Source organism: Hyalella azteca, unplaced genomic scaffold, assembly GCF_000764305.2.
Source record: "Hyalella azteca isolate HAZT.00-mixed unplaced genomic scaffold, Hazt_2.0.2 contig14449, whole genome shotgun sequence".
Classification (NCBI taxonomy): domain Eukaryota; kingdom Metazoa; phylum Arthropoda; class Malacostraca; order Amphipoda; family Hyalellidae; genus Hyalella; species Hyalella azteca.
This window is the reverse complement of record NW_025944335.1, coordinates 40,537-63,981: the sequence shown is the minus strand read 5'-3', so window position 1 is coordinate 63,981 and position 23,445 is coordinate 40,537. Positions and strand designations below refer to the sequence as shown.

Genomic DNA, 23,445 nt, shown 5'->3' with positions numbered 1-23,445 from the left:
TCTTCCAGATGCTGACACATGTCATCAATCTCTAGTAGGTCAAGTGAATATTACGTCTCAGTTATATATAATGATGAGACGCCAAATTGACACCGGACACAGCTGTACATTGCTTCATGTGCTGGAGTTGTACACTGCTCCATGTGCCGCAGTTGTACACTGCTTCGTGTGTACACTGCAGTTGTACATTGTTAGACGTTACGTTAGGAGTTTTCGTTCGAGTAGATAAATTCAGAGTGTAACAACGTCAAGGTTATCCGCGAGATCACTGGCCGCGGGATGTGCGCAAGATATCAAGCCTTCGTTTAAAAATCTTTTTTTTATACCCAGACCAGTGTATAAATTATTTAAATCCACATCTATTTATTTATGCCCCTGTATTGGGTCCCTATTTCATGACTGAAATTGATCCACAAATGCATTATGATTGAGCAGCTATGCATATGCAAACGCCCGCTGGGTGTTTGTCTCGATATTCGTATGCTCGATATTTGCATGCTCATTATTAGCGTGCTCGAGAGGTTTGCAATCACTCTAATTTTTGTACTTACGTGTGTTCAAAATCTGATGAAAAGTACATAAAATTTCACTCAAAATAGGCCAAACATTAAACTCATTTATTCACGAGAAACGTTTGATCACGAAGCCCGCTCAATGAACAGCACGCCGAGCGTACCTATAATTTACAATCTGGTATTAGGCTTCAAGTTTTAAAGCTTTTCGCATATTTTAAGTGACTGGCAAACAACTAGAAGCGCACAGCTAACAGCTGTTAATTTGCAATTATTTGAAATATGTCAAAGCAGTTTCACTGATGGAAAATTCACACTTATTATATACTTATATTATCCCAAACTCCACGTGGCGAGCTGTGTGAAAGTTCAATTATAAATTTGTTATTCATTATGACTAAAATCCCTTCAATAGTTCTGGTGTATTTTAATTTTTTGCTTCTCCCCTCAGCCCCGACGTCGCGGCGGCTTGAACAACTGGCGAGACGATCTCAAGCCTCCGTGATGACAACGTTTAATTAATTTAAATAGATAAAATTTGATCCATTACGATACACTACGGTGTATTGATCTTTGAGTACATGAATTTTTATCAAATAAATTCAAAGTTGCTTTGATCCAGCAGTGTGATTCTCATTCTAAGGCTATTCCCGTAGAAGCAGCTACTATATTAAGATGATAGAAAAAAAGTCTTTTTTTTCGTGCAGATGCTATGATTTGTCCATTTCATTAGAAGAGAGAATACAATTTAACAACTGCAAAAGTAGGGAAGTTGCTCGTTCTCACATAGACAATGCCAAAAGGAAAAAAAATTCGGTATGCTGCTGTTGCAAACGGCAGGTTAATTACAATGAATAAATATACCAATTGCCATCATAAAATAAATCGACGTGACATAGCAAAGCGGTTCCTCGGAGCCAATGAATGGCTTGTAAAATAAGTATATATAGTGGCATTAATACAGACAAAGTGAGGAAATGCGCGTTTGATCATAATATTGGAATAGAATAGAATAGAAGTGTCGGCACTGAAGAAATAGGCCCATGGCCTGTTGCCGATTCTTGTTCATAGAATATAATAGAAGTGTCGGCACTGAAGAAATAGGCCCATGGCCTGTTGCCGATTCTTGAATTTTTCGTGACTTGATTCACAAGGGATCCGGCTTTTGGAACCCGATCTTTCGATAACTGACGATTGATTGAGATAGCTGCTGGACTTATTGCCTGGTCCGTAATTTGCTGGGCATTTTAAGGCTGAACATCTGCTCCTGCATAGCTTCGTCTAGTCTGTTTTTGCAGGCGTTCATACTCGGTCATACTCGGAGCGTCAACGATGCTATCAGGGAGGCTGTTCCACAGGTCGGTGACTCGAAGCGAGAAGAAATTTTGTCGCATGGATGTGTAACAACGCAGTTTTTTTTAGTTTATAGCCGTGGCCCCTGCAGGTGTTGGTTCTTGTTTCAAATTTAGTAATCCTTCTGGGACCTTGTATAAGCCATGAGTATACTTGTATGCTTCAATGAGTTCCCCACGCAGACGTCGATAACTGAGGCTTGGAAGCTTCATAATCTTTAATCTTTCCTCAAAGGTCTTGCCTTTCAAGCCCGGAATTATTGCTATGGTTTAACCCAGAAATCAGTTGGTATCCTCAGATTTTCGAAGGTTAAGATATTTTTCTGACTTTTACAACAGTGATTCACATTAAAGTGCTGTGCTTCAAAGTGCATCGAAGTTTTCAAGCCTCCAATGACAACTGTGCTGCGTGCATGTGATAACTTGAAGGCTGAAAAGGCATCAACTGAGCTAGCCGGCTGCTGATGTAAGAATTCCTGTCGGCACTTCCAACGCATGCAACGTCGTTTTAGTCAAATAGTTCGTTTTCTTTACTCTTCGTTACATAGAACTGTATGTATAATTAAAATCCTCACTAAACTACGTGTTGAAAATTCGGGTGCAAGTAACGAGAGGAACCACGGAGAACAAAGATTGCTGCGCAGGTTCACAGGAAGGCTTGCACTTTGCAAATGCAGCTGCCAAGTTGTGCAACCTCGTTCTGCAGTCGAAGGTAGCGAACGTTTCCATCGGCAACTGAAACACAGAGTCATGATTTTAATTCATTGCCGCAAAAAAGATTGAGCGTTTGCATACAATTACAGTGCTGAATATTTTTATAATGTATTACAATATTCGTTCAGGCGTAACCGTGGCTCACTCGTATTTTGTTCGAGCCTCGAGTCAAGACATGCAATCACCCGATCGCTTGATTGAAATCGTTAACAAAAACCTTAACAAAGCTTCAGGTGCTTTTGGTCATTGCAGTACCTATTAACATATGGGTAGACTTTCTTTTGGATGAATAAAACTGTATTCTTCACTATTTACTCGAGTTGGGGCGCGAAAGTCGAACACGGTTCAGAAAAGTCATGAGTAAATGCATCACTCACTGACAAAGGTGATCGCAGGGTAGTCCTCGGTTGCCGACGTGCTTGAAGTTTGACCGATGAATGGGTCAGTCGCTTGGCCAGTGACGCCAGCCTGTACTCGACATTTTGTCGAAACGATAATTATAAAATCTGTTCAGTCACTTACAAAGAATGAAACGTCTTTAGCGCAACATAGCCAATAAAAGTACTGGTAAATTAGGTTCTCATCAATTCATGGATACGTCAATGCAGTCTGGCGAGCGTGCGACCATTGTGCATATTACAAGCCGTTGCACATGTAATTTGAAGAAAATGTCGCTCATGATTGTGATACCGGCACCAGCGTGTTGTGCGACCCACCTAGCTGGGGTGCACGCAAGGTCTTGGACCTAATGGGTGCACAATGGAAAATATCTACAAAAAATGAAGTTATAGAGGCAAAAAGGGGAAGTTACAAGATGTAATGGATCGGTTTTGTCTTGATGAAAAAGCGGCAAGATCAGATATTTGGGCACAAAGTACGGCACACAAGCACAACTGATCAAAGTGATCATCAAAGATCTAACAGTGACATTTTTTAATTCACTGAACTTAACCTAAAAGCAAAACTCTTACCCGGAGAGTGACGTTTTCGAAGTAGTAGGCAAGGCCAGCAACTGGTCCGGTGATGACAACTTTCCTGATGGGTAATTCGGTCAGCAGGTCCACCACTGCCCAGTTGTCGATGACGTTACTGCTGCAGAAGCAATCCAGCCATGTCTTGTAGTATGTCGTTCCTGAAGTCTGGATCAGAACACGACAGACTTTATAATTTAATTTAATCCTTTCTTGCCAATGTTTTTTTAGAAAATGCTAGCGTGGGAGTGAAATTCCAGAGTTTCTTTATCGAAGTTATTAATAACGAATAATGAATGATAATAATTTTAATGATTTCGTGGAATTGTGTAATTCAGCACATCGACATACTAATTTTCAAGTTAGCAATGTTGTGGTGTACACACCGTGAGGTAAACAATAAGTTGTCAATGTTTACATCATACGCAATCACGATAATTACAAGTGCTTTTGATGATATTTCCGTGGGACGATTAATGTATCGATTTTTTTGTCCGTTGTGATCTTGCGCCAACGCTCTACTGAGAAAGCTACTTAGTAAATCTTACACGCGTCTTCGCGCGTCACTCATGTTAACCGAATTCACTCACTTCGCGCGTTCAATGTTAACCGAATTCAATAAAACCAAAATGTTACGAACAAATACATTAATAATAAGAATACGTTAAGATATTGGGTAGAATTAAGCAGTTATTTAAATGCGTCTCACCATCATACTTCCAGGACCAAATATACCACCTCTGGACCCCACGGACACAGGTTTGCCCATAGCGTAGTCAATGTCCGCAAGGGTCGCCGTGCGTTTAGGCCAATACGCCACAACGGTTGGCCCTGGCCACGTCACAGCCCCGTAACTCGGGTCAGTTTGGAATGACCACAAGGAGCACACATTGTCTGTTGCGAGATGTACGCTTCTTTGGCTTTTGGATGTGTTTCATATAGTTTATTTGTAAATCGATATGGCTAAAACTCCGAAAAATGTAAGTATATTTCTATATCGTTAGGCACCTCTAACGAACTTGGTAATACAGTGCTATACAGGGTGTCCCCAAAAAACGATACCCAACTTTGAATGGCTGTAACTCGAAAAGTAATAGAGTTAAACAATTTTGGAAGGTCAGGATTTATTCCCTATGTTTTTCTCCATTTCTCCACCAAAAATCAGACAGATCGATGTAGCCATAAGCATTTGATAGAACTTTCAGTGACATGTGCTAAAATCGTGCTTGCGCAAAGTTTTAGTAAGATCACTTTGCAGAATCATTACGGTGTCTTGACATGTTTTCTTTTCGCTGTTTGATTTTTAGCGCATTTTCTCATTTATGAAAAAAATGCACTATTGTGCTCGCCTTGTCCGTCTGTCCGTCTGTCTGTCCGTCCGTGACTTCATGTTTTCGTCGACGAGAAAATGCGCTTTCTGTCACTCACTGCAGTGAGTACTGAGTTTCATTTTTTGTATCTTTGGTGAGACAAAAATATGGCAATCTTTGGTGAGAGGCAATCATGACAATCTTTGGTGAGAGACAATCATGGCAATCTTTGGTGAGAGAGAATTTCAAAACCAAAGATTGCCTCTCACCAAAGATTGCCATGTTTTGTCTCACCAAAGATACAAAAAATGTAACTCAATACTCACTGCAGTGAGTGACAGAGAGCGCATTTTCTCGTCGACGAAAACATGAAGTCACGGACGGACAGACAGACGGACAGACGGACAAGGCGAGCACAATAGTGCATCTTTTTCATAAATGAGAAAATGCGCTAAAAATAAAACAGCGAAAAGAAAACATGTCAAGACAACGTAATGATTATGCAAAATGATCTTACTAAAACTTTGCGCAAGCACGATTTTAGCACATGTCACTGTAAGTTCTATCAAACGCTTATGGCTACATCGATCTGTCTGATTTTTGGTGGAGAAATGGAGAAAAACATAGGGAACAAATCCTGACCTTCCAAAAATTTTTAACTCTATTACTTTTCGAGTTACAGCCATTCAAAGTTGGGTATCTTTTTTTGGGACACCCTGTATAGATGTGATAACTAAAATGCAACGCAGCTTTCCGTTAACTACCTCATCGCAAAAGTTTTCGATAAAAATTTTCTCGCAAATATCAGTATACATTTTAGCAAATTAATATTATGGTATTGTTGGGAATGCACTGAACTTTTTCTAAACAAGTGCCTCTGCAGCAAAGAATTCAAATTTAAAATGTGTCACCATAATTTTTAGCTTATTAGTATACTTGCCTGCAACAGAGAAGATGGTGCACGACGAATTCTGGACGCACAAGCTGTAGCAGAGGATGATGTTCTGGATCTTCAGTTGAGGCTGCAGGGGAAATACGGCGGGCGGGCTCACAGTGCGGAATAAGGGCTCATTAGCGAGGGCGAACTGCCAGAAGAAAGGAATAATGAGTGACCAAAGAAAGAAAATTAGTAAAAATAAGCTATGATTCCTACTTACGATTCAAGAAACTAATAACAGTTTGTTAATATTTTACTACCTTCAATAGGTCATGTAGTGAATGAAAATTTCTCATTCCATTCTTTGGTGCTTCTGAGAGACAGGATATTTCAAAATATACAAGTGATGATATGATATACAATAGTTAATTTTGTTGTGTTTAGGGCAAGGACCAGAGCAGGGACCAGCCGAATCCTTGTTCGGATCAAGCTAGTTAAGGCGTAACTGCCTTCAATTGAACACGACATAACCTGACCCAGCCTGACCTAATGTGACCTAATCTGACCTAACCTGACCTAATCTGACCTAACCTGAATTAACTTCACCCAACCTGACACAACCTGACCCAACCTGACTCAAGTTGACTCAACCTGACCCAACCTGCCACAACTAGACACAACCTGACCTAACCTGAAATAACCTGCCCTAACCTCACACAGAAACAACTGAACACACATAACTGTAACTATTACAGCCACTGCACGAGTGTAAAATAAACATATTTATCGAGTTTAATGGAGCGAAATTTAAAAAACTTCATATGTGAAAGTTGAAGGTTAAGAGGAAATTAACTAATTCAAAAACGAATAAACCCGCATACCTGAAGTTATTACAGCCGCTACGCAGATGTAAAATTAATATATTAATCGAGATTAGTGAAAGCCGAATTTCTTTTGTGACATTTATCGATTAATTAATTCAGAGGCGGCAAAGCACGCATACTTTAGCGATGTCTATAAAAATATTGCTTTTGGGGTTGTCTAAATGAATCTTAAATAGCAGTCATCATTTACATCGGCTTTCCTAGATATTTAAGATTCATCGCTAGCTCGACCAAAATGTGATGTCCGAAGTAAAAATTTTGTTAGATTTTGAAATAAGAAATATGCGTACCTGTTGATAAGTTCCCGAAAGTATGGTTGACAACACATGGTGAACACAAGCGCCAAGTCCAATGATGACTTTAACATTTCTCGCTAGAAAGTCCAGCTTCATTTTGAAAGTAAAACAAATTGAAAGTGTCTATGTTTTGCTAAACTAAATTTTATTTTTAGTGCAAAATAAATCTGGTACTAATAATATGTTTTTATTGAATTGACAAATGAAATTTCATAAATCGCAAAAATGGATCGCTGACCGCAAGGCGAAGTGCCGTAGCGAGACAGAGAAGTCGTTGTTGCTCGTCCTGCAGCTCCTAATGAACTAAAGGTGTCAGACCGCCCACAATTCTAGGCAAATGGCATCCCATTTGAAATTTTTTAACATAAATCATTTTCACCTCATCGAACAAAGCACTCACTGGAAGCATATTCAAATTCACGGATGTTAGCGTTCCAGGTGTTTCATAAGTTGCCGATACGCTAGAATTCCCATCCCTCTAATTATACCATGTCATGCATTTACAGCTCATTTAGTTGCAGAGCATTGCAGTTGCAAAGCATTTAGATAGAACGTAACTTCATACGAGCTAATGCAGGCTCATGAATGAATAATGTTTGCTTGAACTCATCTAACTTTTCTCATGAACAATCGCATGAATTATAAGGCCTTATTGCGAGGCAAAAATGTTGCATGTTCATCGAAAATCGAACATTTTATTAACGTTTCGGACGCACTTTTAATACGTACAGTGCATTTCGAATCATTGTTAGTTTTCACTTTGGCTTCATTTTAATTCAGTACTTGAAGCAGCACTACCCTCCGGCACATTTTTCTTGTATATACACGTTATTTTCATTCATGTACATTATTTTCATTCCTAGAATCCTTATCTATGTGTGTCAGTTTCAATATCATACTTGAGAATTAGCATCTGCATGAATGAAACGTATCATCATCATGGCAGATGCATCCTCAAGCACTCGTAGAAGTTCAGTCTAAATTTATGCACTTTTTCTGATAAGTTAGGATTAGATGGCAGAATAATTAAGCTTGTCTCAGGTGGAAGGATAAACGGAGGCTCATTCTCGTAGGTGTTACTCCAATTACTCTAAAGTAATCCAAATAATGAAGAAGTCTACGACCTTCTTTGAAGAAAAAAATTTAGTTGTTGCCCCGCTGGATGCCAAAGCACCTGTTGAATTCATCGTGGATCTTGAGATGAAGTTGCACTATTGAAATACCTTGAAACAGTTCGAAATAGATTTCAAAGTTTTTAAATTTCATATTTTTTAGTTAAATGTTATTTTGTGTAATTTTTATCGGAGTTAATCAATTAGAGAAAATGACAAGAATTTCAACAATCGTTGGTCGGTTAATGATATACATTTCTGCATGATAACGATGCTGGTGGGTTCCTCCAGCACAGTGAGAGCGACGGTCTTGTGAGTTTGTCTCGGGGGCTTCGCTGCCATCCAGAATGAAGGTGGCAAGTGAGACGGTTTCGATGTCGTGGTTGTTACGGTAGTCCAATTGCTCCAATGTAGTCCAAATGATGAAGAAGTCTATAACCTTCTTTAATGCAAAATTTACAGATTACACCGGCCTATTGGAGAACTCCTTTTATGCAGTGGTCATTGCTGCATATAGTCCGGAGTTTGACATTGTCATGGGTTTCACGAGGCCTGTATAATTCATCGATAATCTTGTGGTGAAGTTCCTCGATTTTAACTCTTTGAGAAGAATAGATGTTTTTTTCTGATAAATACATCTGGTGCTTCAATATTAAGAGCTCTCAGAGCATCCCAGGGAAATGACGTCTAAAAAATTGAACAGCGCTTTCTACTTTGAATCTCGAGACGAATAAATAAGCAAATACAAAAAATACCTAGACTGCATAATCCTCCAAAAAGTCTTATCGCGAGAAGACAGCTTTCGAAGCGTTGTACAGCAGCGGCATAAGGCAATCTAGAAGGACTTGAACTCTGGAAGTTTGGCCATACGGAGGCTCTCGCCTGACCACTCCTCCGTGAGGGTATCTATGCTACGCGGCCTGGGCGCGGTAGATCCTGACTAATAATTAAGTGAGCTATTACATCTCATGAATAATTTGAAATGAATGAGTTAGAAATAGCTCCGATCCAATTTAGAGTATTAAAAGCTTTATATGTTACTATTTTGGCGTTATATAAACAGTACCCGCATTGTTTATCAAAGGGTAAAATTACTACTTGCTTCATCCTGAGTTTATGTTGGCCATATTACATATTATTTGAAGTAAATGAACTTATGCCGCTAATGTAAACGAATACTGTTATCATGTCAACAGACTCGGGTACATTTACTTCTCGTTTAAGAGGCTGTACTTAAGTGTTAGTATAATAAGGAGTGAATAACCTTAAATTTCATACGGATAGGAGCTTAGGAAGAGTTTAATTAATGATGGATTTTCGTGTTTAGGTTAGGTAAACATTCCTATTGTTTCATCTCATTTATATGTGGAAGAAATTATAAGGAAATCATGCATACATAAAAAGTTAATTTTTTATATTTATGGGAGAATACCTCGAAGAAAGCGAAAAAACTCGAATTGCAAATGCAGTGACATTCAAATCTCAAATGCTCTAGAGCGAACTGAAGATAAAGAAAAATGGGTTTACCAAAAAATGAATCCCCACGCCTAAGACATATTTTTACTTAGTTAAATAATTTAAAAAAAGGTTTCCAGTTATAGCGTTGCAAGATTGGAATAAAATTGCATTTCCAAGGCTAACCTGAATCAACAAACATTTTATTCAACAGCCACAATACGCAGGCAAACTGGTACAGGTTGACACGCAAGGATTACCTATAAATGCGGATGTTATACCCTAAAGTCACAAAGAAACAATTCTGCAATTTAAATGCACACAATGATAGGCCTATATCAATTTATTATTATAATGGATTAAGACAACTTAGAATTTTGTAGTTAATATCAAATATGACGTATTTCGATTACTAACACGATAAATTATGCCGTTGGCTCAGCTGTGAAGTGACACTTTTTATAGCCGTTTGGAGATATAAATGGTGATAAATGGTGCAATTGCACAAGAAATGTCAGTAAATTAAGTAATGGCCGGGGACCATACTTTCAAAAAAAAGTTAAGAGATCGTAAGTTCATCATCCAATCATTCGCGGCCTTTCAAGCAAAATCCGCCAATCTTAGGCAAGAAGATAGAGCGTAAGTACTTACGTTCACTTAGCGAGTTTTGAAAGTATGGCCCCGGCTCAACTTGTCTAAGTTAGTCAGGTAAAGATAAAGCGCAATAACGCAAAAATTAAACAGATAGCCGTCAATTGCGCCAAAATTATTCAAAACGTCAGGCAGATTTTCTATGTTCGGCCAAACCAAAGCGGTGACTGCACTGCAGGATTATAGGTTTGTGATAATTATTAAATTCATGTGTAATAATATGAAACTGCATTGAAGTAGCAGTAATTAATGCCGCTGCCTAGAATATAATAGCCATTTCCAGATAAACAATAACTCCAAAGAACCTGCTATATTGCTTCGCCTTTCTCTTCGAAATCAAACATGAATCTAAACTAATTCTTCTTGGTCTCCCTTACATTCAAACAACACAAAATTTCTCATAAAACCCAATTGAGCAACTACACAAATAGAACGTTGCCTTTTCTCGTGGAAACAAAGCATAATTGAGATAAATTTCGGTTTGCTTCTCTTGTGAGAGTAAATAGTTTAAACACTATATAAATGTCAGTATGAGTTGCCCTTAATACAGAGAAGTAACCTGTCATTATTATGCAGTTACATCGTATACAAAAGCGTGTGGAATGTGCAATCTGCATGGACACTAAATCAGTATTAGAAAATGTTTGCAAAATTGGCAAATATTAGCAGCAAAATTGATATACTTCTCACATAATTATCATATTTTTACCTTTTGTTTAATTCCTCACGGGTTTAAAACAGTGATCATGCTGTATCGAAATGCTGCGCTCTATGGCTGTTCAAAATTTATATGAATCTAATGAATGATTTGCACAAGGCATCGCTGATACCGGAACAACTTGACTTCAACTGATCATAGCGGGCTAGACTATGAAAGAATTATTATCCTCACTTCTCCTAGGTCGGCAATTCATTTATATATAAAGTTTCTTTCCTCTCCTTAAGTAATGAAACAGTGCATCATTGCATTGAATTAATTATTGATACCGGTAGCAGCACGCGTGACGTAAATTCTGGTGCATGCAACGAGAGAAATGATGAGCAATGATTGCGGTGCTTCAGAGGAAGGCTTGCACTTTGCAGAAGCAGATGGCCGCTATCCCGGCCTCGTACTGCAGCCGAATGTAGCGGACGTTCCCTGAGGCGACTGAAATGAGAAATGAGTGAATGTTAAATGTTAAAAATAAGTCACACATAGCGCGTGAAAAACATTGATTCTTTTTATAACATTCAGCTTACTTGTTTAGGTCAAACAGCACGTTCATCTTGAGCGGAGACGGGATATAGTGGTTTATTCGTATGAGTGATGCATGAGATGCAATATTGCGACAAGGCTAAAGAATGATGCATTAGTTTCGCTCAGTGGTCTGATTAAAATCCTGTCACTCACATAAACGAAATCATAATTCACCAAGTCGTCTATGTAATAAGTTTTGATGCCATCTAATTTTATGAGTAAAGGTGCAAATGTCACGCTCTGAGTTGAAGCAATTAAGCGCGCACACTTCGTTGGATTGAACCATAAGTGCACCAAGTCGTCGGGGTGAAGGTCTAAGAATCTCTAAGTCATCAAAGTGAAGGCATATATAAGTATCATTAAGTTGTCAGAGTGAAGGCATTAGTATCTCTAAAAGTCGTCGGGGTGAAGATAAAAGTATCTCTCAGTCGTCGAAAGTGAAGGCATAAGTATCATTAAGTCGACGGAGTGAAGGAATAAATGCCATTACGTCGTCAGAGTGACGGTGTAACGGTAAAGTATGCTACGGTGTAATGGTCTCACTCATGAGTAAGGACGCTATACATTCCCAGTAAATTGTCCGTGAAAGGCATGAGTGTCCCCAGGGTTGAGAAAAGGCGTAACTCACTGGTCATGGTGTACGTTTGAAAGTTGGGTGATGGAGTTGAGGGTGTTGTGCCGATGATGGGGTCGGTCACAAGACCGGTGTTTCCAGCCTGTAACCAGTGATTGATGAATTAATTATCATTGAATCTACTCTGACAAGAATTATAATGGAATTTTTCATTCGCTGAAATAAATTAATGCTCCTTATTGTCCAAGTAGTGGTACACTCAGCACGTAGCACTGATACGCCCTTTTACCGAACTAAACTGGGTGAGGATAACCCACAGAAGGGTAAAAAGTGCATTACTATTTGGATAAAATTTCGCTCAATTCTCTGAGTGTACCGAAATATAAATCATGAAAGTAAAGTTAGTTTTCATCTATACAAGTTAAATCAATACGAGATTGCGCTGCAGACAACTTCTGGCTTATTTCACGTCACGACACAATCGAGTTTATAGATGGAATAGAAGTTAGTGCGACATCAAACTGAATATAATTCTCTTTTATCTGCATTACATGCGTAATTTAAAGTAGATTTTATTTATATCAGAGAATATGAATAATATGTAAATTGGTGTTCATGTACAGTTTTACATTATTTCGTTATTGCGATAGCTCAACATAAGATGTTCAGTTGAGCTTGTAAAAGAACTTGGACTTACAAAATGAATTTAATATAAATTTACAACTTCACAGCAAATTCATTGATTCCATTTTGTTTTATGACAGTGTTCGTGATCAGGGATTTTTAAAATTCATGTGACCTTCAGATTGAGATTGAGTTCAGATTGATGTGAGCTTCAGATATTGATAAGTTGATATAAGTTAATATAAGCAAGTATAAAGTATAAGTTAATATAAGCACTCATGTATGAGTTAATCGGAACCATCGCCCGCAAGCTGGTCTCCCTATTTTGAACGCGTAGTGATGAAGTATGCTTTTAATAATATTTGGAGGACTATATTATATTTTAATATCAGTAGCTGAAAACAGTAGCTTTAATATTAGTATCTGATTTTATAGTTGAAAAATTTTATAGGTAATTTTCAGGGTGCATTATAACATGGCACTTGCAAGTGAAGACATGACACAAACAAACATGGTAGGTAATTAAAAACTTTCGATAATTAAAAACTTCTGCAAAATCTCGTTTAATTTATGCATGATTAACAATTACAGGTGTTCACAACGAATTTTTGATCATGCAATTAAACTAGGCGGATTTTAATTAAATCATTGCATTGTTCCGATTGCCATTATATTGCGAATTGATTAGGCCAGGTTATGTCGGGATGCATGGCTCCAGGGCTGATTTGAGCGTTAATTTGCTGGTCTACGGCAGCGCACCCGTTATGTCAAGTTGTGCAAAATTGTTCAAATATTGACACACTTTTTTACCCAAAGCACAAGCAACGAACGGACGTAGCACTGATACCTCCCTATTGCCGGGCTAAACTGGGTAAAGATGATCAGAAATGCAGAAATTGCATATTTAGTACGATGCAGTCTGTCTCATTGCCCTGGTAACGCTCTCACCCGAACAACGACGTCCAAGAAGAAGTTGACGCCTCGGTCGGTAGGTCCAGTGATGACCACCTTCCTGATGGGGAGGCTGGCCTGTAGGTCCACCACCACCCAATTGTCGTTGTTGAGGCTGCAGAAGCAATCTTCAAACTTGTTGTAGCAAGTCGTACCGGCTGTCTGCAATAGTACAATAACTCGTCGTTCCTGCTGTCTGAAATAGTACAATAACTTGTCGTTCCGGCTGTCTGCAATAGTACAATAACTCGTCGCTGAGGATCAAAAAAAATCCTGGAGTTTTCGCTGACTATAAGAAAATTCTGCTGATTTAGTTGAGGATCAGGAAGTTCCTTGGGGTTTTCGTTGTGGATAAAAAAGTTAATGCGATTTTGCGTTGGAAATTAGGAAATTCTTTCGTTTTTCGTTGGGGTCCGGGAAGTTTCTGGGGTTTAGCTGATAGAAAGTCAGTCGGTTGGGCAAAACACAATCATTACGCAATTATTTATTAGTCGATCAATGGTTAGTGGAAGTATTAGTTGTGAGTATTAGTGAAACAATGGTCACTAATACTCACTCATTTTATTTTATGAGCAAGGCTAACGGGATCGATCCACTGCATGAGACGACCGCACGGTTGACGGAATGCCGTTGACAGAAAATCGATGTTCACACAAATTGGCTAGGCACGCAGTAAAACATTGCTCATAATGAGGTTCACATCTGACAGTCTTTCTTTGCACAGCTCAATGCGACAATAATTTATTTCTAAAGAGAGGCCCTCTTGAAATAATTTTTTGTTACGAAAAACTTTAAGATTGATCCAAAAGGTTTTTCGATTTCAGCTCTCAATGCCAATAAGGCGATATGCAACAAACAAACATTTCCGAACGTTTTTCTAGCGTTGTACTGTATAAAAAAATGGGAAGAAACGTCACAAACTTCATTGATATGACAGTACTAATACTTTTTAACCAATTTTTCCAAAGCGAAATACTTTAACAACATCTTACTTCAAATCTCAGAGCTTACTTTTAAACTACATCATTCCGTTGTAAAATTTTTCGGCTATTAAAAAATTTTCCCCACCAGCGAAGTTTCAGGAGCAAATCCTGGGTATGCTCCTGGCGAGGACACGGGCTTCCCCATAGCGACGTCGATGACCGTAACGGGCGCCGTGCGTTTTGGCCAATACGCCACAACGGTGGGCCCTGGCATCGTCACCGCCTCGTAACTCGGGTCAGTTTGGAATGACCACACGGAACATACGTCACCTGTTGAGAAACGTTTGCTATGGTCAAGTTAAGTTATAGTTTAGGGTTTTCCAAAAAGTATAATTTTTCCTGGTATTTTTTAATATAAACAAAAAAGATTGCTCATGAATTTGTAAAATCTAAAGACATGAGGGCATTCTATTCATTTTCACCAATGCCAGTAATGTAGCATTGCTGCGAACGTAATAAAGATAACATGAAACGTGTCTACAAAAAATAATAATGGTGAGTTAGGTCTAGGTAAATCTCGTAATAATGTTTTTCCTGCTGTCTAAAAATGGCACGCATCAATTTAGGACAATACCTAGGATACCTAGGATAATACCTATACCTATATGTCGAGTGAATGATGTATGAAAAAAAATAAAGCACATCCCGAACTTTTATTTGTGTGCTTACATCACAATGTCTTGAATGTCCTTTGGATGCAAATGTACTTGAAACACATGTCACACATTACTTACGATGTGATACAATGATGTTGTGTGATACAATGATCACACAACACAATAAGATGTCGAATAATATATTTATCCAAATGAACAGAAGATTTTCAAAGTAAACAACCACGCACGAGTATAATTTTTTCAACTTACCAGCGATGGAGAAGATGGTACACGGAGGATTCCGGATGCAGAAGCTGTAGCAGAGGATGGTGTTGTGGATCTTCAGTTGAGGCTGCAGGGGAAATACGGCGGGCTGACAGACATTGCGGTACCAGGGCTCGTCAGCGAGGGCGAACTGCGATAAAATAAATTACAGGAAGCAAATTTTCTGTGATGAATTTCGAGCCTAGGTTGAGACTTATTTTAATAATTAGAATTTTTAAATATTATCTAATGTGTGTAGCGTGTCCTTATTAAATGTGGACCCTTTATTTTGCTGCTGAATAAGATTAAGATCACTCAGCAAGTTTTTGAAGTTGATGTTGGTTTGGGTAAAGCAATATTCCTATTTTTGATTTTACAATAAACAATAGTAGCTTAGTAGCTAGAAATATAAGTAGCTTTTGTCTACAGATGCAATAACCATCGTCAAAGCTAATCGTATCCAATGGTCTGGTAACGAGCTTTACCGTCAGTAAACAAATCATTAAAATTTGCTGACCTTCTGGAAAGTTCCGGTGGGCATGGTTGACAGTACATGATGAAACAAAAAAAGTACGGAAGCCAAGACTTGAGACGTGATTACTTGAAACATAATTTTCATCTTAAACATACAACAAACAAATTATATTTTTCCTGCTCAAAGTCGAACAAATTTTTCATTAAGTTTCAGGGCTGAACTGGACCGCTGATCATTCCAGGATGCGCTGAACTGGACCACATTATTACTGAAGAAGTCGCTGAACTGGACCGCTGATCACTCCAGGATGCGCTGAACTGGACCGCTGATTACTCCAGAATGCGCGGAACTGGACCGCTGATCACTCCAGGAGGCGGTGTACTGGACCACTGATCACTCCAGGAGGCGGTTTCCTGGACCGAAGATCACTCCGGGGGGCGATGAATTGGACCGCTGATCCCTGAAGAAGGCGCTGTGCTGGACCGCTGATCACTCCAGGAGGCACCCCAGACATTTGTTCGGACGCCTTACTGAGGTGAACTGGTCATGCCCGCCGACCTCGAGCGTTTCAAGGCGGAATGCGCCTAGTCCAGAATTCTTAAGTTTAATTATTTTCTAACTTCATCGAACAATGCTTCCATCGTGTGATTACTCGACATCACGAATGTCAAACTTTAAGTAAAAAGTGAGGCTGCCGTTGTGGTATAAAAGTATTCACCGCACTCGCATCAATTAAAAAGAACGTTGCAGTTCGGAACCAACAAATCAAAAATCATTTCTGTCCATGAAGAATAAAAAATTTTGACGTGAGCAATTTAACTGAAGTTATGAACTAGCTTTAAAAGTTTGCGGTTGAGATTAGTCTAAAATAATAAAACTGCGGCTAGTGAATTCGAATTTTTTATTACATTGTTAACGCAATTTTGTTCACTCACGGTTAAATATCGTTATTAGCAATACATTAACCCAATATTAATTAAATGTTTGAAATCATATATCTATTTGTTCGATGATTGTTGGTACTTCGTTAAACCTCTGTGAAAGTTTCTGGGATGTTGATGCCGAATTTTTCTTCGATTCTTCATCAAAGAAAAATAGTTTTCTTTTATAGAAAAAAATTTCAGATGAAAAATTTATTTATTAATTTATTTTTTTATTTATTTAAAAGATTAGATGATCGATAAACAATCATATACAGAAAACTTCGGCAGAAGTTAAGAATACGTTATCAGAAATTTTAATTCATCTGTATAATTCATTTATACCAACGAGCGTAACAAATGGCGTTCCGAGTACTATAGTAGAATAAGAATATATTTCTTTCGTTATATTGTTGTTTTATACTTCGTCGGTGAGAATTTTGTGCCGGAAATTGCAAAAATTACGAATCGGGATTTCTGACGAAGGTTGCACCGTGGCGCGGACGGATCAATAGTGTCAGTGTTAATTTACGTAGCTCATTAGTAGAAGATACCAGCGGGGCTCGCTGAAAAGAAGGTAGTACGCCATCCATACTCTCCGCAACTCATTTCGTCTGGATATGCATCCTCGAATGAAATGAAATTATTATTATTTAAGATCGAATCGAATGGTGAGGTTGTAAGCAAGAATTTTAAGAACCATTATCAATACATTATTGTGCGTGAATGAGTATAGCTGAACGATGAGGATGCACAAGTTATGTCGAAGCAAGTGTACAGTACATATGGCGTACATAATAATAACGTGACTTATGATAATAATAAAGTGACCTCTGAGGCGGTTTATGACCTTGACCTGAAGAATTCAAAAGACAACATCAGGTTGAACCAACGTTTGTCAGCACGCAATGTATCAAATGCATTGCTTGCAAGGGCATTGTGCATACATTGTTTTCGATCCATAATAGGCCTGTCTAGTAAGGAGGAAAGTGTCTTAGTATATAAGGAGACTTTGGCACTTGGATTTTTTTCTCGGAACGTTCGGCAAGTTTATACTCAGGAATGTTCGCGGAGAGGCAGGTGCTATACTGCTTGGAATTTATTGCTGATCTACCAAGTTCGGTTGACTGAGAAAGAGCAACGAAGTTCAATTGAATTTATGGAAGCAACCGAGTGTGGTTGAATTATGACAACATTCAAAATTGAATAATTGTCAGCATGATATTTCCCCAAAAAAATCGTTCGCTACAATGTATTTCGACATTTCTTCACTTGTCTGAACCTTCCGAAGCCTCTTTTTCTGAGCGTTTGCTGATTCACATTGATCCGATTTTAATTCTTCTTACAGAGGTAACAGAAGATATGATAAAACTCTGTACATAACTTCTCTTTAAAAATACTTACGAAGACTCTGACTCCAGTAGTTTATGCATGTGGAGGCTCTCGCCAAGCCGCTCGTATATAGCGCTCCTGCTGTTCGTATACCGCCCGACGGTCGCGCGCCGCTGTCTTGACGCGGCGGCGGTGGCTTAATCAACTAGCCCTGCAGTGGCAGGTCAGCGAGACGATCTCAAGCCTCCGTTATGACTACATTCAATCAAATTTAACTAATTTTAAATTGTATTTCTTCCAATAAACTACCGTGTCTTACTGCAATGAATACATAGGTGCTAGCAAATAAATTCACAGCTGTCCTGGTGCAGTGGCTTGGTCGACTCGCCCTGCACGACGATGGCGGTTTTCGACATCTGGAGGCGCAAGAGCAATGCATTCTTTTTTCATCTCTTGAATGAGTGGATGTTTAGAATTACATTATTCGTCGATCTGATTAAAACGATGATAGTTTCAAAGTTATTTATTCTGGTGATATATTTTTTTGGTTAATAAACGACAATAATATTTTAGAATTCATTGATTGGAAAAAACTTGCTTATGATGAATGAACGTCACCTATAGATTATTTGAGATATTTCTGTGTCAATGCCGAGGCATTGTAAACGCCACTTTGGCTTTCGGGCACTGGAATAAAAAACGTACAGCGCTTGTAGCTTGTAGAATTTACTTAATAAAACCGTGGACCTGCCCAGAGAGCAGGAAAACAAAATACAAAGACGAGGTTCAATATAAATTTGATAAATGACTGATCAAGAACATAAAGCAAATTGAAGCGTATAGGAATATGGTGAACAATAGGTACACGATTCAAAAGGTTTAGTAACTAAACGTAACTTACGGTGGTTTTCAAGAGGTGCTTAAACGAAACAAAATTGCGAGAGACTACAGACACGATGATAGTTCATCTGTCTAAGGCAAGGTGAATGAATTCCAAAAATACGATAGGCCTAGACGCCGCTAATCCGCCGAGTCAATGGTTGTCGGCACACTATGTCTTTGCGTTAAACTTATTCGAAATTATTATGAGCGATTAAATAATTAGAATTATATCCTAAAAATGATCGCATGAGAGCGATTAAAATTAAGGATTGTGCAGGTTAATATGAACATTTTAGCTGCTATCGTGTTAATGTAAATCAGCAGCCTAATGACGAAGAGGTTTGATATTTCTGAAATTGATTCATCTCATTCTGTTGTCGAAAAATAATATGATGTTAAACTACTTATTAGAACGAGGCTTTTGATAATTGAAACCTTGCAAAGTTGAAATGGAATAATCATGTGCTAATTAACAATAACTAGCCGTTAATTAACACGTTTATTACCGCACACGTGCTAGTTTACATTATATTATCGAAGTAAACTGTCGCGGCTATTCATGAGTCATCATAGCCGATGGCTTGCGAGCTCTGCACAAGACGAGAAGATTAAATAAAAATTGGAACCTTTTTTTACGTACAATAATGGGACGAGGGAGATAGAAAAGATAGTTTGTCTTCCTAAAATTTGTCTAAATCGAATTAATTTCATAGTAGTTTTAAACCCGTGAACAACATCGAACAACCGCGCTGCAAAGTGCATCACGGTTGGTGAGCATCTCAGGAAAAATATATGCAGTGCTACGAAAAAACTGGAAAAATTCGAAAAAATTCTGAGCCAGCTGCTTCTACAGATGCTAATTCGTATTCCTGCTGAGCTCTGTCATTTTCTTTTCGAAAAATTTTCGACCAATGTTTCACAAAACAGAACTCTCACTAAGTGCCTCTTAGTGGCTATTAGAGGGCTACAATTCGTGTGTTTGTAAAGTGATGGATCACGATGAATGAAGTTGCAGCGCTGGATTACAGGAAAACTTGCACTTTGCAGAGCTCCATGCTGTTTGGGTCTTTTTCTTTCCTCAGTCGAATGTAGCGAACGTTGCCAGCGGCAACTGGAACACAAAAATGAGCGATGAGTTCTATTTGTCACCGAAAAATATCGAACATTTTCGTATTTAGGAAATTTTACATTATAGTGCATTATTTATTCAGAACGAGACGCGCGATTCACTTGTAAATTTTCAGGGTAGATGGCAACTCACCTTGTCGTATGAGTAACATGTTACACGAGTAAACAGAAGCATGACTGTAAACATGGTGAATGTCAGTAAGATAGATCAAGAAAATTATCAAGATATATGAAAAGTGGATGAATAACAACAGATTGATGAGGTTGTTGTGACAATTTAGTGCACACAATTTTATGTGTATGTGTGGACGGTTGGAGGTAGGAGAAATGTAATAACAACAGGGGGTGATAAAGGTATAAGCACCTTTTTTGCACAGTTGGAGGTATACTGAAGTAACCTGTTCTTAAATAGGAGGTTTGCGAGTACCCTGAAATGCTTTGATGGAGGTTTGCACTCTGTAAGTTTGTACCCTTTAACGAAAAGTGGTGTGGCAACTTTGAGCGCGTGCAAGTGCGACCTGTGCGTGTATTTCGCAATAGTAAAAAATTCGTCACTATATAAGGCGTTGAGTTAACGCGTCACGCACTCGTTATGTTGTATGTTTCGAAGTTGACGTTGGCTGCCGTGCTCGGAGTTTGGCCTACGACAGGGTCAGTTGCTAGTCCAGTGTTGCCCGCCTGAAAGCATTAATTATTCAGCTTGTTTTAACATGAACTAGAATGAAACAGTCTAAACCACAACGAAACTTATGAAAATTTAGTTCGTTCCTATCGAGTCATTAATACGTCAATTCGAGTAGGTGCTTATCAAACCGTATGGCTTCTTTGTTTGTTATAATTAGTGCATTATATTTCCGTTAGGTCAGGTATAAAATTTTTTTGGCAAAAGTACCTGACTCATCTGACGCACGTTTTAATCAAAATTAAATTAACAAAATTAGCATAATTTTCTAACATTTTGCCGCGAGGATTCATTCCCTTTTAACAAGAACTGAAGTAGAAGAAAACCTGCCATAATTTAAATGCTAGAATATAGGGTTGAAAACTCTTGATCTATAAGCCAATAAAATGGCAGGGGACAGGAATCTGTATGAAAGTTATTGATTTACAATGCTCACGAAAACGATCATTTAATTTATAAATAATCGCTACTTAGCCAATGATTTTTCAGTCAATGTGGAATCAAATTTTAAGGCTAAAATTTTACGATTCCACTTTCACCCGCGGTATCCAGTTGAAAGTCCACTCATTTCAGTACTGAGATCATTTGTCTGCTCATATGGCAAGCAATCCGATAATTTAAGGGCAAAGAAAAAACCAAGAGATGATGAATTAGGTTCCGAAGCATTTTCAAAGGAAATTTTGGAATTTTAGTTTACATTTTCTTCCATTTGTTGGTCTGAGTCGTCTTATAGGTATCCTCACTTCGATTATTGTTGATCCGCAAGTATTAAAAATTAAGTTTTTGCAGTCACTCCAGTAATTTCTTAGTAAACGTCTCACCCGAACTATGATGTCCACGAAGTAGACGCTCTTGCTTGCAAATGGTCCAGTGAGAACGATCGTCCTGACTGGCAGACTGGCCTGCAGGTCCAGCACCAGCCAATTGTCACCATTCAAGCCATTCAAGGTTAAGAAGCAATCTTGAGGACTCTTGTAGCATGTCGTTCCTGCTGTCTACGGATCAGATCATCGAAACATTAAAATAATGCAGAACATTGAAATTCTCAACTATCAAGTATCGGCAACTGGATAGACACAGCCTGATTTTCAATACTGACTTCATACACTATATTATTTACACACAATATAGGATAAAAGCATTATAGTATATACATGACTTGCATTGATGAAAATTCGTCTGAGCCTAACTCTATTTAATTATAGATGATTTTCGTCACTGCTAACGAAAATCCATATAATAGATTTTCGTCAGCAGTGATAATTTCCGGAAGTTAATACTAATCAAATAAGAACTTTTTAAAAACTGTAATGCGTCATTTCCACCCCGATTTGTACGTGCGTGTTCTGAGCGCCGAGTTTGAACCATTATGTCACTTCATTTTTTTCGTGAATGACTATCAATTTCGAGAGACAATCGTTTTCTGGTGAAGTAGACATCGAGCAACATAGCTTTTCGCACATTATTTGATGCATACAATATTGTCGCTCTGTTCGATTATCAAAAAATCTTAAAGGAGGAAACTTACGGCCATATTTACGAGCTCGTATCAATTATATTCGCATGACGAAAAAAGTGAGTGATTGGATGCAACTAAAGATATGTATAAAAATTCACCAACACAAAAAAATGTTACGAAAAATAATCACTTTATGATTTATATGTTGAAATTGAAATCTGTCCCATACCAGCATGGCTGCGGGTGCGTATCCAGGAAATGCGCCCGCCGAGGACACGTTCTTCCACATGGCGACGTCGATGACCGTAACGGGTGCCGTGCGTTTAGGCCAATACGCCACAACGGTGGGCCATGGCATCGCCACCGCTCCGTAACTCGGGTCAGTTTTGAATGACCACAAGGAGCACACGTCACCTGTGGCGAAACATAAGTTTTTTTTAGATAGATAGAAGAAATAATCGCGTCTCATCTATAAAAATCGTAAGTTGAAACACAAAAGCTACGTTAATATTTTTATTTTCGTTAATTTGCCTCGCGCTACCGCTACATTAATAGAAAAAGCTTTAGATTTTACTTAATAGTATTAAATAGCATTTAAAAACCAGCATGATACATACATAATATAAATGACAGAATAAAACTGTACGAAAGATTTCGGTGTAATGTTGTCAACCTCAGCCTGTTACTAGTGTCAACATGTTAGTTGTTACCAGAGGTGGGCAGTAGCGCGCTACATGTAGCGGCCGCTACTAGCAGCCGCTACATTTTCAGTAGCGGTAGCGGCGCTACATTTAAGCAATTGTAGTGGTAGCGGTAGCGCCCGCTACATTTAGAGTATGTAGCGGTAGCGGCCGCTACATTTCAAAGTAGCGCTGCCGAGCACTGTCAGTATGTATTTGAATGGCATACACGTACCAGCGATTGAGAAGATGGTACACGGCGGATTCTGGATGCAGAAGCGGGAGCAGAGGAAGGTGTAGTGAATCTTCGGTTGAGACTGCAAGGGAAATATGACGGGCGGACACACAGTGCGGTACCAGGGATCTTCAGCGAGGGCGAACTGCCAGACAAATATTTATATGTATATCATCCATGAAGAAACGTGACGCGAAGAAAATTATTGGTGATGAATTTTGAGCGAAATTTATTTTTCAGCACATTAATTAATATTTACAAATTTTGTGAACTGGTTATAGGTATGCAG

The 23,445-nt window shown here is 38.6% G+C and overlaps 1 protein-coding gene across 1 annotated transcript; it reads right to left on the bottom strand.

Annotated features, from left to right (window-relative positions):
* Positions 1 to 11,192: 11,192 nt before the first annotated feature.
* LOC125179016 lies at positions 11,193 to 14,717 on the bottom strand. Its single transcript, XM_047884061.1, has 4 exons — positions 14,589 to 14,717; positions 13,518 to 13,682; positions 12,000 to 12,087; positions 11,193 to 11,281 (listed from the first exon to the last, which is right to left on the bottom strand). The coding sequence occupies exons 1-4, from the start codon at positions 14,715 to 14,717 to the stop codon at positions 11,193 to 11,195; spliced, it is 471 nt and encodes a 156-aa protein (XP_047740017.1).
* Between the last annotated feature and the right edge of the window lie 8,728 nt (positions 14,718 to 23,445).

Coding starts and splice junctions, on each gene's coding strand:
- LOC125179016 (XM_047884061.1), bottom strand. CDS start 14,717: ATGCCAGGGCCCACCGTTGTGGCGTATTGGCCAAAACGCACGGCGCCC. Junction 13,683..14,588: donor TTGCTCCTGAAACTTCGCTG/GTGGGGAAAATT, acceptor GTACTATTGCAG/ACAGCCGGTACGACTTGCTA. Junction 12,088..13,517: donor TCTTGGACGTCGTTGTTCGG/GTGAGAGCGTTA, acceptor CACTGGTTACAG/GCTGGAAACACCGGTCTTGT.